Here is a 15,343-nt window from a genome sequence, read left to right as displayed (position 1 = left end):
CAAAATTAGACAAATACTAAAAGTTGACTTTTAGGTTTTTCCTCTCCCTCTAACCCCAAGTCTTACTGGAACTAGAAAAAGTATTTGTGTTTTGAGAGAAGTCAGAGAGAGCCTTTGCTGTCCCTCATTTCTAGTGAAAAGATTGCTAGTATAATAAGCACCACATGGAAATGTTGGCCTTTAGGGAAAACAATGAATGGCTTTGGAAAATGGAACATTTCATAGAATTCCCTTGTGCTATAAGGTTTCACCTTTTTCTTTCTGTTACAGCAAATTCAGTTTGCTGATGACATGCAGGAGTTTACCAAATTCCCAACCAAGACTGGCCGGAGATCTTTGTCTCGCTCCATCTCACAGTCCTCCACTGACAGCTACAGTTCAGGTTAGTGGGGACTTAGTATCCCAAAAATTCCTCACATCAAGACTTGCAGCAAGAGATGTTCTTATCATCTCAAGACTTTCTTCTCAGGCTGTCTGTGTGTGGGGTCTGTGGCCATTGGCCTGGATGGTTGTACTGGGTAGATTCCTATGTCCACATTGGCATGGGAGAGAATCAGTAGTACCTGACTGTTAGAACTGGCCTTTATACGAGAATGTACTTTGGAGCATAATTTCTTTGTATAAAATTATTTTCTACATGTCTTTTTTTTTTTCCTGTCCCCAAGAGTGAATTAGAACAATAAAATTACTATGTATGAAGCTACCTCTTTTTGTTGACATGTCATCACCCATAACCTTAGGAGTGGGGAAATATAAAGTACTGTAATGTAGCAGTAACTGTTTTTCTTTTTTCCCCTCTTTCTGTGCCATTTGCAATAAGTCTTTTTCTAATTGACTTGTGCCTGTCGCTGTTATAAACAGTGGTGTTAAAAAAAAATGACCATGACATGGCTGTTGAATCTAGTACTGGAGGAAACACAAGGGTCAGCTAATGTAGCCCTTCATCAGCTTAACTGAAGAAGCATGGTTGAACGATGAAGAGGCCTGCTCAAGGCCTCAGATTGCCATTATTGATAACAAAGGATTTGTACCCAAAGCCATTCATTGACCCTTGCCAGAATATTGTTTGCATTGTATTATTGACTTTAAGGAGCTGGGCTTGAGGTATAAAGAATGTAAAAAAAAAATTATCTTTTCCTTGTGCCATTGATAACCTATAAGCAAGATATGCAGGTGAGAACAAAAGAAGATACCTAGGGTTAACCACTGAAATAAATATTACAGATTCAGTGCAGGTAGACATGCATGAAGAACAAACCTAAATGTAGTGATTATCATAAGTGAAGAGGTACGTCAGAATGACAACCAAAAAGGTAGTGAGACCAAAAGGCACAGCTGAGAGAGAAGGAAATTAATTTTGACAGATTGAGTTATAGGAAGAGGAAAGATAGAATGAGTGCAGATTTAACTATCTTGATGGTCATCTAGAAACCAGCAGAGTATTTTAAAAGCCTAGTCATAGAGTTAACTTGTTGTAGTAGAGAAGTTAACCTTCTATAGTGTTAATGTTCACTGGACTTTTGTCCTTTTGGAGGACCCACCTGGGGAGGTCAGGAGAAAGCTTTAGTGCACCGACAGGAGCAGTGATGAGGAAAACACTCACCTCAGAGAGGAAAGAAGTGATTTGAGAGGGAAAGAGTAACTGCAGATCCTATTGCATATTTATCTGAAGGGTATATTTAGCTTTTATGTGAAGCTGCTATTTAAAGTTGTTCTTGACAGACTTTTTCCCAAAGCTGGCAGGAGAAAGACCTGCTCATTTTCTTGCTTATCCATTGCAAGGCACTCTCATTGCTTTCATCCATAGCACTGATTCTGAGTGACATCCTCTCAACAGCAGCATCGGCAGCACCTGGAAATTTGTTGTAAATACCAACTCCTGGGTACCTCCTGAGACTTAACACATGGGAATGTTTTTGGCCATGGGGCCTACAACCTGTGTTTAGCAAACCTTTCGTGTCATTCTGTATGAGAGCCAGTGATCTAGAGAAATAGAATTCCTTATCTCAGTTACTCCATTTTTGCTAGGTTTAGTTCCAGTCAAGATAGGGACCCAGTTCTTGTATTATGTAGGATTACCATAGGTGGTACAGGATTAGGATAGTTGGTTTCTTGTCACAAACACCAGTGGTACATTATCCTAGGAGTGGGTGAAAGGCCTGCAGTGCTGAGATGCATAGTGGTTTCATTCGTACCCACTGTTAGCTAGACCTGGAGAAGTAGAACTGAGGGTAACATAAAAGAGGGCCCTGCAGTTAAGTGTCCGTCTCATTTAAATGACAGTCTCTTGGAGGCTGCATTCGGTGAGGTTGAAGCTATTGAGGTTTTTCTACCTTTGTCTCTTTCTTTGCTGGCTCTAGCTGCATCCTACACAGATAGCTCTGATGATGAGGTTTCTCCCCGAGAGAAGCAACAAACCAACTCCAAGGGTAGCAGCAATTTCTGTGTGAAGAACATCAAGCAGGCAGAATTTGGACGCCGGGAAATTGAGATTGCAGAGCAAGGTAAAGGGAGTGGGCAGAGTACCAGAAGCAGCCTTCTTGCTGGTTATTAGGATCCAGACTGTTGAAGACTTTGAAGTATCCTTGGAAAAGACAGTTTTCCCAGACTTTTGGATAAAACATTTCACTCTGTATGGAACTTGAGCCCTAGGGTTCTTGTTTTTGTTTTCTCTAATCCTATTCTCAGTGTGTGGTAATTACATGAAGTAGTTTCTGTTTTCTTGCCAAACTCAAGGATCATCCATGCAGAATCAGCAAGTGTTAGATCACTGTATAGTGGTGAGTGGATCTTATTGTTGCTGCCAATGCCAGAGACCTAGATTTCCCAGGAGCAGCTGATGTGGCAGGTTTCTAAGCTAAGGATGTGGTGGCTTGGTGTCTAGTTTAGTCCTGAGCACCCTCTGCTGGAGCAGAGTAGAAGTGACTAGAAATCAGTTAATTGGCTTCTCTACACATTCCTACCCTGAGAAAGGTCTCTGCTCTTCTGTTGTTTTCACATTGAAGCCATGATACTGAGAGAGGGTCAAGAAACTAAACAGACTGACACAGAAAAGCAGAAGCAAGTGTCTTTTACTGAAAGCATCATCATTCTTCCTGCTCTGATAATCATGTATGGAAGTCTTATTAGCCTATGCTATAACTGTTTCCCTCCGAAGTGACTGGGGAACCATCACATTCCACTTTGGTCAGTTTTGAAAGCCGTTCATTCTCTGTTCTGTCCTCTGCACGTACAAGGCAGAAGCGGTAGATAATGTGAGAACTGAGCGGCCTCATGAGAACTCTCCCCCATCACTGTATTGTTGAAGCTTCCAGTCTTCAGAAGAAATATGCTTGGCATTTTCCTGCCCCATCTCACCATCTCTCTGCAGACCTGACCCTGTTTGTAGCTGAGCAGGAGTAAGTGGTGTTGCTAGTGTGGACCTGTCTCAGACCATCTGTTCTTCCACAGACATGTCTGCTCTGATTTCACTCAGGAAACGTGCTCAGGGAGAGAAGCCCTTGGCTGGTGCTAAAATAGTGGGTTGTACACACATCACAGCCCAGACAGCGGTGAGTTTGTTCAAGAAATATAGGACTTTTGTAAGGAGAAGAAACAATTGTGGGTTTTTAGATGGGGTTGTATGTTTGTTTGTTTCTGTTGTTTTTTTAAGAACATAACTTGTATGGATACATTATATGCTGGCTATGTTTGCTTTTAAACATTCTTTTTCTTCCCATCTAGCCAACTTCCCAATTCTACTAGATAGGACCACTCTGTTACACAGTAATGTGGTATTTTACTTTTGTTTGTATACAAGTAAACTCTTTTTTAGCACATTTGACTTAGGGGAACTAAAATATAATTGCTATAAAAATGTTAGGACTTTTAGGAACATGTCTTTCAGAGATAAATGCCAGTGTGCCACTCAGCTCAATCACACCCTTCTGAAAGGCCCCAGTGTGCGGCCTACTGCTGTGGTACAGGTATTGTATTCTTACTGCACTCCCTCACCCTGTCTTCCGCCCCTCCATCTAGGTACTGATTGAGACACTTTGTGCCTTGGGGGCTCAGTGCCGCTGGTCTGCTTGCAACATCTACTCCACTCAGAACGAAGTCGCTGCAGCGCTGGCCGAGGCTGGTAAGCTCAGCCTTCTTACCAGTGGTGCCTGAAAGTAATATCAAAGTGTAGCTGCAGATCCAAACTGCCCGTCATGTTTGTCCACTGGGGCAGAACAGAAGTGTGAGGATTAGGGTGCAGCACAGTAATAGAGCACTCACTGAGCATACACAAGGCCTTTATCACCCACACCACCAGAAAAGTCAGAAATCAACAGGAAAAGAAATGTTGATAAGCTCAAGAAATGACCTTTTATAAGAATCTAATGACCTAAGCAAATGCCTGATTCTAATGCTAAGTGGGTAAGGAAGAGTCTTCAACTGTAGGAGCTTAGCTGGTCTCTTCTCACCAAAAAGAATGCAAGTAAGCATTGCTGTTCAGTATCATCGCACTGACAATGTTTGTACTGGTAAATTTAATTAACAAAATAGTTTTGTTGTTAAGATGTTCAGAACAACATCACCGTGAAGTTTCTCTGAGGACCTCCCACCTTCCTGGGATCTTTACAAAGTAACTTTCTAGTAATTCTGTCTTACTCTTTTCTGATAAGTGTTTGTTGTAGAACTTTTAGGAACTTCCAAAAAGAAATCCATAATGCCATTACTTTACATTGATGAATTAAGTCTTAATAAGACTACAATTAGTAATGTACAGTTTTATAACCTAAACATAATACTTTGAGAAGTAAGTTTTCATACCACTGGAAACTGAAAGCAACATCTGTAATAAATAGTTCTCCAGAGAAAGACTTTGTTTTCTTCCCACTCAGTTTATCTCAAGATACAGTTTAAAGTATAAAATTGCCTTAAGTATTTTGTGACTCAAATACTTTTTTAAAACAGAAATCTCTTATTAACTAAAGTAATTTCTAAACTAAAAGTTTTGACTTTGCTCAGTTTTTACCTCTTCACATTAATTTCTTTTGCCTTTTTCTCTTCATATCAATCTCAGAAACTGGTAGTATATATGACTCCTCAGAGAAACAGTGAGCTAATTTTTTTTCCATCTCTGTAGGAGTTGCAGTGTTCGCTTGGAAGGGCGAGTCAGAAGATGATTTCTGGTGGTGTATTGACCGCTGTGTGAACATGGATGGGTGGCAGGCCAACATGGTAATAATTCATATCCATCCCATCCTTTTCACTATACATTTATTTCCTTTTCTCAAAGCATGGTTCCCTAAATATATTTTGAATGTTTGGTCTTATTCACTGATTTCATTGCTAAAGTGTGCTTAGCATAAAACCTACTTAGTATAGGACTGAGGTGCATAAGGCCCTGGGTTCAATCCCCAGCTCAAAAAGAGAGAGAGAGAAAGAAAAAAAAGAATGGCTCTGAGCACTGAATAGAAATTCTGGTGGGGAAGGGTAAGACTAGCTGAGCACATGTCTCAAACACAGCAGAATGAAACAAAAGGAAATGACCCTCTTTGGAGGGTCATTCTTATTTCTTCACTCCCTGTCCAAGCTCTCCTTTTGTATTCAAACAGTCTTCATATTTCAATTCTAGACTGAAAATGAGTCTGATAATAGGCCAACACTCTTCGCTATAACTGGGCATGGCAATACATGCCTGTAATCCCAGTGCTTGGGGTGCTGAAGGAGGAGGATCACTTGAGCTCAGGAATTCAAGGCCAGCCTGAGCAACATATTGAGAATCCCCCCAACTCAAGACAACAACAACAAAAAATTTTTTTAAAGACCTGAGGCTTATCATTGTAGCCTAGAACAAACTTGGAATTCTTTCAATCATTTTACGCCAACCATTTATCTGTATTTCCCCTGCCTAAGCCTACTCTGTGGAGCTTTAAGAAGTGCTCTTCCAAAACATAGGGCTCTCTTACTAGTACAGAAAGTGGGCTCAAAGTTCCCCCCAGCTCTAGCAGCCTGAATGCCCATAGAAGTCTTCTGGCTGTTCTGTAGATCCTGGATGATGGGGGAGACTTAACCCACTGGGTTTATAAGAAGTATCCAAACGTGTTTAAGAAGACCCGAGGCATTGTGGAAGAGAGCGTGACTGGTGTTCACAGGTAACAGACTCTGGAGTAGCTGCCCCTTGTGTCCTTGCCTCATCACATTCTTCTGGTCTCTCTTAGGCTTAGGGCTGTGTCTCAGACTTGAAATAACTAAATGGGAGCATCTTTGCCAGGCAGAACTGAGTTTGTGCTTTTGAAAAGTCAAGGTGGCTCTAGAAGGAAGTTTCTTCAGGTTCTAGTTGACGTTGTCTAGTTGTCTCCCATTTACTCCACTGAGTAATTCTCAAATACTGTTTGGGGTAGGAGAGTAGGGAAAGAGTGTATCTTGGAAAACTGTACTTAATGTTGTATTTTATATTTGAAATATGGAGGGGAAAGCCTGTTGGAAAACTTTGTTATACACGCTACAAAAATAAAACTGGGAATTTTTTCTTGACTTGTTGGAAATACCTAAATGATATCTAAAAGTGTTTCAATTCAGCAACAAACTACACATGATTGCTCTCATTAACACAGGAAACCACTTGCAAATCATTGTAATCTTCATTTATTAGAAATAGACATGGAGTTTCAAAGATGGAAAAATGCCGACCTGAGGTTCTAATTTCCTTTTATGGGAGAGAATTGAAATTTTTCTTTTCCTCCCATAATTAAAGGATAGAGGGAGAAGAAAAAATAACTTGAGAGATGACAAAAAGAAATGGCATTTCCTAAAATCCTTGAGCAGTAAATAAGAGCGGGGCAGCATGGAGCTTAATGGGAAGTGGGCAGATGCTGCTTAATACTGTTTTACCAGCTAACTTGGTTTTTCTTTGTCTTTGTGGCTTCTTCTCCCCATAGGCTATATCAGCTCTCCAAAGCTGGGAAGCTGTGTGTCCCCGCCATGAATGTCAACGATTCTGTTACCAAACAGAAGTTTGATAACTTGTACTGCTGCCGAGAATCCATTTTGGATGGGTAGGTTGAACTGTGTGTATATTCAAACAGAGGGGATTGATTTGGATTGGCTTGGATTTGTGTTAGTCTGATGTCACGATAGGCTTGTCCCTTGTTTGTCTTTGCCTTCAGAAGTTCATTAAAGGAGTCCACTTCATACTAAGCTTAGCCAGCTTCCAATTGTAGTTGTCTTGGGCATTGCCCCACACTTTGATTTTGTGAGAAGGGACTGAGTTGGGCTAATAATGTTTGAGTTGAGTGAGTCCTTGTCTGTCTCCACAGCCTGAAGAGGACCACAGATGTGATGTTTGGTGGGAAACAAGTGGTGGTGTGTGGCTATGGTGAGGTAAATGGTTGAGCCTCAGTGTCTTTGTCTTTTTACAGACTTCAGAAAGAGTGGGTGAGGGAGACTTGTGCTATCAGTCTAGAGTCACTGATGGAGAGATCAAAATACATTTTTAGATAATGTGTCTTAAAAAGTGGCAAAAGATTTCATTAATAGAGCTAAATGGATTGAGTTTAGATTTTGCCAATTTGTCTTATGGAATGGTGTGTTAGCATTATTTCCCCCCAAATGATAACAATAACCTTTATGAACTGTAATTCATGGGGCATTAGCCCCATGAGTGACTCGTATTAGAGTGGAGGGTGGACTCGGAAGTAGCATATAATTGGTTATCTCTAAACTGGAATAGGTTACAGTAAATTTTACTGTCTTCAGTAGTGACCTACAGAAGTTCTTGGGCTGCTAGGCTGTCCTTGAGTAGACATAGGGCAAGTAAGCATTACCGGGTTTTGTGGAATAAGAAATTAGAGTTGCTCTTGCTTGGTCTTGTTTCCCTAATGGTACCTGTTACCCAAACACTCCCTCCCCCTGACCTGTGCCATGACATGTCTGATAAATTACCTCTGATTGAGGTTCACAGCCTGGTCTGTCTGGGTCTCTTTCTGTGGGGTTGGAGTGTCAGGTGCTCACTAGATGATGGTGATTTCAAGAATGCTAATTCCTACCTCCCAAAGAGCCTGTTTGCCCCATGACCATGCCTTAATAGACATGGAAACCTGGCCTTTCTTGTGCTCTGCAGGTAGGCAAGGGCTGCTGTGCTGCTCTGAAGGCCCTGGGAGCAATCGTCTACATCACAGAAATTGACCCCATCTGTGCTCTTCAGGCTTGGTAAGGAACAGAGTGACAATAATACTATTAGATCTGTTCCAGGTGTCTTATATTAACTGATAATTCTTGCAGAAACCTCCCAGGGAAAGAGAAGATTAGGATTGTTCTTGCCCATCACTGTGGTCTGGGGCCTTTCTAGAGCCTCATGAAGTTTGATGAAGCCAGCGTGTGGTTTAGTGCAGCTTATTGCTTCCCACAAGGGAGCTCGCGCTGGCTTTGACTTCAGAAGGCGATTTTGTTGTCTCGCATTGAGACTCGTGTATCTCCCCATGCGCATCTGCATGTACACACCCTACCTTCTTGCTCTGCTTCTTCCTTTCTTCCAGCATGGATGGGTTCAGGGTGGTGAAGCTAAATGAAGTCATCCGGCAGGTCGACGTTGTAATAACTTGCACAGGTAAGTATCAGTGTTTTGGTGCCTGGGGAGGAGTGTTAACTTGGAGGCTAAATCTCAAAAGTGAGTTCACCCATTGCATACACAGAAATGTGAAGCCTCAGCACTAAAGGAAGGTCTCAGAACCTTCATAAAAAGGACTCTTTCCTGGTGACTTTTTATACTGTTCTATCTTAATACTAAAGAATCATCCAGCGAGGCGTGGTGGTGCACATCTTTAGTCCCAGCACTAGGAGGCAGAGGTAGGAGGAATTGCCATGAGTTCAAGGTCACTCTGAGACTCCATGGTGAATTCCAGGTCAGCCTGGGCTAGAGTGAGACCCTACCTCAAAAACAAACCAAAAAAGAGAGAGAGAGAAAGAAAAGACCAGGGCTGGAGAGATGGCTTAGCGGTTAAGCACTTGCCTGTGAAGTCTAATGACCCTGGTTTGAGGCTCAACTCCCCAGGACCCACGTTAGCCAGATGCACAAGGGGGCGCACGTGTCTGGAATTCGTTTGCAGTGGCTGGAGGCCCTGGCGCGCCCATTCTCTCAACTTCTCCATCTGCCTCTTTCTCTGGCTGTTGCTCTCAAATAAATAAATTTTTTAAAAATCTTATTTATTAGCTGGGCGTGCTAGCGCACGCCTGTAATCCCAGCACTCAGGAGGCAGAGATAGGAGGATCACCATGAGTTTGAGGCCACCCTGAGACTCCATAGTGAATTCCAGGTCAGCCTGAGCTAGAGTGAGACCCTACCTCGAAAAAAAAAGAAAAAAGAAAAAACAAGAAAAGAAAAGAAAGAAAGAAAAGATCAGAGCATTGGCCACAAGGGAAGCATTGGATTCACCCAGGCTGTAGACGACTCCAAGAATCAGTTTTCCTCTAGCAGGCTCCGTGTCTACAGCAGCTAGCCTGCTCCTGGCTAACTCCAAGGGTTTACCTTCTCTTCCAGCTCTGTGCTAGAAACAGCTAGCCCGCTCTTGGGCAAACAAATTCGAGAGTCAGTTTCTGGCCAGGTGTGGTGGGAATGCCTATAATCCTAGCACTCAAGAGGCAGAGGTAGGAGGATCAGTGAGAGTTCGAGGCCAACCTGAGACTACTTTCCAGGTCAGCTTGGGCTATAGTGAGACCCTACTTTGGAAAAAAAAAAAAAGAACCAAAAAATTAATTAACTAATTAATTAATAGTCAAGCCAGTGGACCTCTGCACTTATTTTCTCATAATGTGTGCAAGCTCTTTAATGTCCGCAAACCTCATCTCCTGTGTTCTGGCTGAAACCCAGTCAGTACTGTCATGATGCCTAGCATCTCCTGCATCAGCCACAATCTTTATTTTCAGGAAATAAGAATGTAGTGACACGGGAACACTTGGATCGTATGAAAAATAGTTGCATCGTATGCAATATGGGCCACTCCAACACGGAAATCGATGTGGTGAGCCTTCTTTCAGTTGTAGCTAGACCTTTCCCTCCCTCCATCAGAGCCAGAGTCAACTGTCCCTCTTCCTTTCAGACAAGCCTCCGCACTCCAGAGTTGACATGGGAACGGGTACGATCTCAGGTGGACCATGTCATCTGGCCCGATGGCAAACGAGTTGTGCTCCTGGCAGAGGTAACACGCGCGCGCACAGGATCCTGAAGGGTGGCACAAGCAGCCTGGCTGTGTCCATGTAAGGAGGGAAGACGTAGGGAAGCATTAGGCCTGCGTTTGCCTGGATTTGGTCTTTGACTGGAGTTTTATTTCCCAGATGATCTAGATCCCAAAAGAGAGCTCCAGGAAATTTTCCTTTTTGCTAAGTAACATACTAGTTCTTAACCATAACTGGATTTTAGCCTCTCACACTCAGATTTGCAAAAAACAAAATAATATAGAAAAACAGGATAAACCCATAATCCTGGTCTGGCACTGGAATTCTTTTTCCAGTAGAATGCAGAAGGGTCTAAGTTTTCTCATCGGCCTGCTTAACTTCTATGCCATTCAGAATCTAAGAGAAGCAGCCACTCATCCCAACTCTGTTGCCTTCCCAGGGTCGACTGCTCAATTTGAGCTGCTCTACAGTTCCCACCTTTGTTCTGTCCATCACAGCTACAACGCAGGTATGTGGCCGATGCCCCATCTTCCTGCACTGAGATCTGTGGAGCTGCTCACAGTGGAGCTCTGATGTGTGTGCTGAGCTGTGTTCTTGTCAAGCTGTCTTCTTTTTCCCTGTCTTTAAGTTGGGAGACTTGTTGTTTTGAGGAGTCATCAGTCAGTGTGTGTCTGAATTGCCTGTTTAGTTGTAAGTAGAGTGTTTAGCTTAGTTATAGATAGTTTGTTCTTTTGTCAGGAACTAAACAAAAACACCAACAAATCTTCTTAAATGATACATGCTAGTCTGTAGCACGGGTAGAGTCCTGGGTACTGTCATGATTGTAGATTGCTGTCACACTTACCCTAAGGGCCTGTTAAACCTCATTTTTATGTCCCTAAGACATGTTTTGTTCTGTGGCTCTTTTCCCTCCTTAGGCATTGGCACTGATAGAACTGTACAATGCGCCCGAGGGACGGTACAAACAAGATGTATACTTGCTTCCTAAGAAAATGGGTGAGTGAAAAACAGTGAAACTTATATATAGTTAGCTGCATAGTTTAGTAAAATGGCTATTGTCGAGCTGGGCGTGGTGGCGTACACCTTTAATCCCAGCACTTGGGAGGCAGAGGTAGGAGGATTGCCATGAGTTCAAGGCCACCCTGAGATGACAGAGTTAATTCCAGGTCAGCCTGGACCAGAGTGAGACCCTACCTCAAAAAAACAAACAAAAAAAAAAAAGTTATTGTGAAGAGCACTAGATTTGGAGTCAGAACTGATTAATTGTTTGGCCTCAGAAGAAGTTAGCTCCATGAGGCAAAAGTGAGGATAATACTATATACATTAGAATTGTAGTAAAAATTAGAGCTAATGAATGGCAGTACTTAGTACATTGGTTCCAAGTAGATTCGCTTATTCTCAAGTAGCCTCATAAAGCTCAGTAAACTTCCCAGTGTAGCTGGCTACAGCCTACACCAAAATGAGAAAAACAGAACATGTTTTGTTGTTCATCCTCTGCCTTGTCAAATCACCTCCAGTCAAACATTTGCAGTTCCAGGATCCATCCTATATTCATGCATTAGTCCTTTGCCTTTATATATAGTGGTACCCTCTCCACCCCCATCTTATGATCAGCCCAAATGCTAGATTTTAAGCTAAAAAAACATCATGCTTTGGTCTCCTTACAGAGTTTACCTTAGGTGGTAGTGGTGGTTGGTTCATCCATATTCATAAAAGTCATCTATGGAGGTTCATCTATGAAAAAGAATTAAACTTGTGCCAGCCACCTTAGAAATTTATGAGCCTAAGACTGGCAGTTTTTATGAGTGATAACCTAGAGAAATCTTGATGACTCAGGCTCTTTTGAGATTCTCTGGTCTGCTTTCATTCATGATTGATGATAGCTTGTTCCAGTCAGGAAGATTGTTACAGGAAAGACATGTATTACATGGCATTGTAACCACTGAGGTGAAGCCAAAATCATTGGCAGAAAAAAATGAGGTAAAAGTCCACACATTTTGTCACCTGGTATGTGGCTTTCTACTTAATACTTTGAAGGTATCCAAAGGAATGACTAGCCAGAAATGTAGCTTTGAAGGTTGTGTGTGTGTGTGTGTGTGTGTGTGTGTGCATGTGTGTAATTTATTTAACAGAGAAAGAGAGAGAATGGGCACATCAGGGCCTCCAGCCACTGCAAACGAACTCCAGAAACATGCGCCCCCTTATGCATCTGGCTAACATGGGTCCTGGGAAATCAAACCTGGGACCTTTGGCTTTGCAGGCAAACACTGTAACTGCTAAGCCATCTCTCCAGCCCAGGTTTTGTTTTTTTAACTTAGCAAGTATTTCAAGTTGTAGATTCTTTCAGTTATTCCATTCCTGTACTCTTCCTTACAAAGTTTCAAAATGACTGTAGGGGGAGGTTATATCTTGAGAGGCCTATCTGACAAGGACTCTACTGCCACTTTACTCTTCCTAGATGAGTATGTTGCCAGTTTGCACCTGCCATCATTTGATGCCCACCTGACAGAGCTGACAGATGACCAAGCAAAATATCTGGGACTCAACAAAAATGGGCCATTTAAACCTAATTATTACAGGTAAATAAATAAGAGAAAGCCACAAAAAGCTTTAAAATCAACTAGCCCAGCCAGGTTTCTTCAACAAAAATCAGGTTTTGAACCTGATATTGAAGAATATCAGAGTTGCCGGGCGTGGTGGCGCACGCCTTTAATCCCAGCACTCGGGAGGCAGTGGTAGGAGGATTGCCATGAGTTCAAGGCCACCCTGAGATGACAGTTAATTCCAGGTCAGCCTGGACCAGAGTGAGACCCTACCTTGAAAAAAAAATAGAGAGTGTGTTGAAAGCCATTGGTTTATATGCTTTAGGAGCAGAAGTAGGGTTGGATGATGCCCTGAGGATTGCCTGCAGGCTTCCTCAGCCTGGGCTGGGATAAGGCCCTAGAGAAAGTGCTATTTCAACTTTTCTCAAAGAAGGCCTGTTGACAGTCACTCTCTTTCTTTCCAGATACTAATGGACCATGTTGCCAGTGACCAGCCCACATGAACCACACAACTCTAATAGAAATATTTTTAAGTTAACTTTTTATTTTCTTCTTATTCCTCTCTTCTTGATTTTTTTTTTTCTTAATTTCATCCTCATTTTTTTTTTTTTATCCATTATTGAAGTTTTGCAGAACACACAGGAGCTTGCTTCATGGCTCTTTAGATGAAACAGGTTTAAGGTTTCTCACCCTAGTCACTAGAGAAAGATTGTACTCTCCCAGCCCAGAAAGCTGATTCTTTCTTAACTATTTCTGGGGACTTTGGTCTTAACTAGGTACCTTGTTAACATGAAATGCTAAGGTACCATCTATGTGGAACAATCTGTAATGTCTAAATTGCCTTAAAAGAGCCTATTTTGTAGCTACTGATGAAATCAGGGCTCTCCCTTCTTCAGAGGAGCCAGGATGGCACTTAACAGCAGGTAGGTTAGATGTAGGTGGTGCATGTCCGTTTTCCTTAGTTCTGAGCCCTGTTTCCTGTGTAAAGGTGGCGTGTCTGGCTCAGAAATGTGCTGCTTGGTACACCTCAGTAGGCCCACTTGGTTTTATAGTGCAGCCCTTCCACCAGTCTCATTGTTCTAGTTTTTAACTAAACTGCATTCTGTCAACTTGAATTTTGTCCCCTAGCATTTATTTCTGTTGTATTTCTTTTAATTAAGGAAATTTTTGAGTGTTGCCACTGAGAAACTGCTCAGGTGGTTAGTTACCAGTTTCTTTTTAGAACCTTTACAGAAAGAGTGACGTCTAGGAAAATGCTAGTCTCCAACTCTGCTGAGTCCCTGTTTCTAGCCCATAGTTTATAGCATCAGTGAACTGGAGCCACAAGCAAAACTTCTCAGCTCTGCCCCTACAGCGTATGCCGAAGGCCAATTTCTCTAGTCATTACTCGGCATGAAACACTTAGGGTTTATCCTTTAAAAACAAGTCTCTGGCCAGCTGTGCTTCTGCGACCTGAAATAATTGGAAGGGAAGTAGGTGTGGATGGGAAGAAGAATGAACATCTAAATTGTGCAATCTGTCTGGAACTGCAGGTTCCAATACTTTTATAGAAGTGGTGCCATTTTTAATTGACAAATGCCACAGAAAGTTTATAAAAATCTTAAAAGAACAGTCTGTAGAGAAAGTAATCAGTGCACCCTGACTTGTGCTCTGAAGGAAACACCAGAGAAGGTCTCTTAAAAACATCAGAGAGACTTACTCCCAAGTTGCACATCCTGCTTACCAGCATCTCTGCATGGTCAAGTGAGCTTTATGCTCATGAGCTTTAAGTAAATAATTATCCAGGATTTTAAAACCTCAACTTGTTCTAGCTTGCAATCCTTCAAAGTTGGATCATGCATTAATGCTAGGTATTAGGAATTTTTACTTCTCTCTCTCCACTGATCAGAGAAACAGACATTAACAACAGAAGTACAAAAAGGAAAGCTATGGCCCTGCAGCTTCTTAGCAGGGGACTATCTTGCCAAAACGATTTTCCCTATCCTCTCCCATTTCTCCCTCCTGGTCCTTTCCTACTCCTTGCCAATGTGATCATGCTTTCTTCTCTATAGATGCTAATATTTGAAGCCCCTTTTCCTATGGCACTTACCCAGGCAATCAGAATCCCACATCCATTAGGGGAGTTATTCTGGCCAACAGTTACCTGGTCAGATCAGCTGGAGGGAAGAGTCCCAGGTCTTACTACCCTCTGGTCTGCCCTCTGATTCCGTATCTGTTACTGTGTCCTTAGGAATAATAGGTAAGGGCTCGTCTCTGCCAAGCCATGTAACAAAGGACTGGAAAATGTCTGGCATCAGAGGGAGCATGTGGAGACCAACTTGGAAGGAAATTGTTCATTTTGTATTGAATGGTTTTTAATGAATGCAATATTAATCCTTGCAGATGAGCAATAATCATTAAAGTCAATTAAAATTATAAGCCTATTGGTAGCCTGTGTCTTCCTTGGTTGAATAGCAAAACTTCATTAGAACAAAACCTGTTTTCTAGAATCAGACAAGCCATAGATCAACATTAATTTTTTTTTAATTTTTAATTTATTTATTTGAGAGTGACAGACAGAGAGAGAAAGACAGATAGAGGGAGAGAGAGAGAATGGGCGCGCCAGGGCTTCCAGCCTCTGCAAACGAACTCCAGATGCGTGCGCCCCCTTGTGCATC

At 42.2% G+C, this 15,343-nt stretch overlaps 1 protein-coding gene across 3 annotated transcripts in view; it reads left to right on the top strand.

The window, feature by feature from the left end:
- The window catches only part of Ahcyl1 (adenosylhomocysteinase like 1), a 44,109-nt gene extending 29,005 nt beyond the window's left edge, over positions 1 to 15,104 (top strand). For 2 of the 3 annotated variants that reach the window (XM_004659017.2, XM_045138235.1), the window contains exons 2-17: positions 271 to 382; positions 2,361 to 2,504; positions 3,451 to 3,551; positions 4,018 to 4,120; positions 5,114 to 5,208; positions 6,019 to 6,125; positions 6,912 to 7,028; positions 7,290 to 7,353; positions 8,093 to 8,181; positions 8,508 to 8,578; positions 9,895 to 9,989; positions 10,068 to 10,166; positions 10,583 to 10,651; positions 11,061 to 11,139; positions 12,602 to 12,722; positions 13,151 to 15,104. In XM_004659017.2, the coding sequence (XP_004659074.1) occupies positions 271 to 382; positions 2,361 to 2,504; positions 3,451 to 3,551; positions 4,018 to 4,120; positions 5,114 to 5,208; positions 6,019 to 6,125; positions 6,912 to 7,028; positions 7,290 to 7,353; positions 8,093 to 8,181; positions 8,508 to 8,578; positions 9,895 to 9,989; positions 10,068 to 10,166; positions 10,583 to 10,651; positions 11,061 to 11,139; positions 12,602 to 12,722; positions 13,151 to 13,157 (1,473 nt within the window). In that variant the 3' untranslated portion in view covers positions 13,158 to 15,104. Of the gene's footprint in view, positions 1 to 270; positions 383 to 2,360; positions 2,505 to 3,450; positions 3,552 to 4,017; positions 4,121 to 5,113; positions 5,209 to 6,018; positions 6,126 to 6,911; positions 7,029 to 7,289; positions 7,354 to 8,092; positions 8,182 to 8,507; positions 8,579 to 9,894; positions 9,990 to 10,067; positions 10,167 to 10,582; positions 10,652 to 11,060; positions 11,140 to 12,601; positions 12,727 to 13,150 lie in introns of those variants that run through there. The other variant, XM_004659018.2, reaches the window with a different exon arrangement.
- Positions 15,105 to 15,343: the final 239 nt, after the last annotated feature.

This window comes from Jaculus jaculus, chromosome 19 (genome assembly GCF_020740685.1).
Source record: "Jaculus jaculus isolate mJacJac1 chromosome 19, mJacJac1.mat.Y.cur, whole genome shotgun sequence".
NCBI classification, from domain to species: Eukaryota; Metazoa; Chordata; class Mammalia; order Rodentia; family Dipodidae; genus Jaculus; species Jaculus jaculus.
The sequence above is the reverse complement of the archived record's forward strand: the minus strand, read 5'-3'. Positions and strand labels throughout refer to the sequence as shown.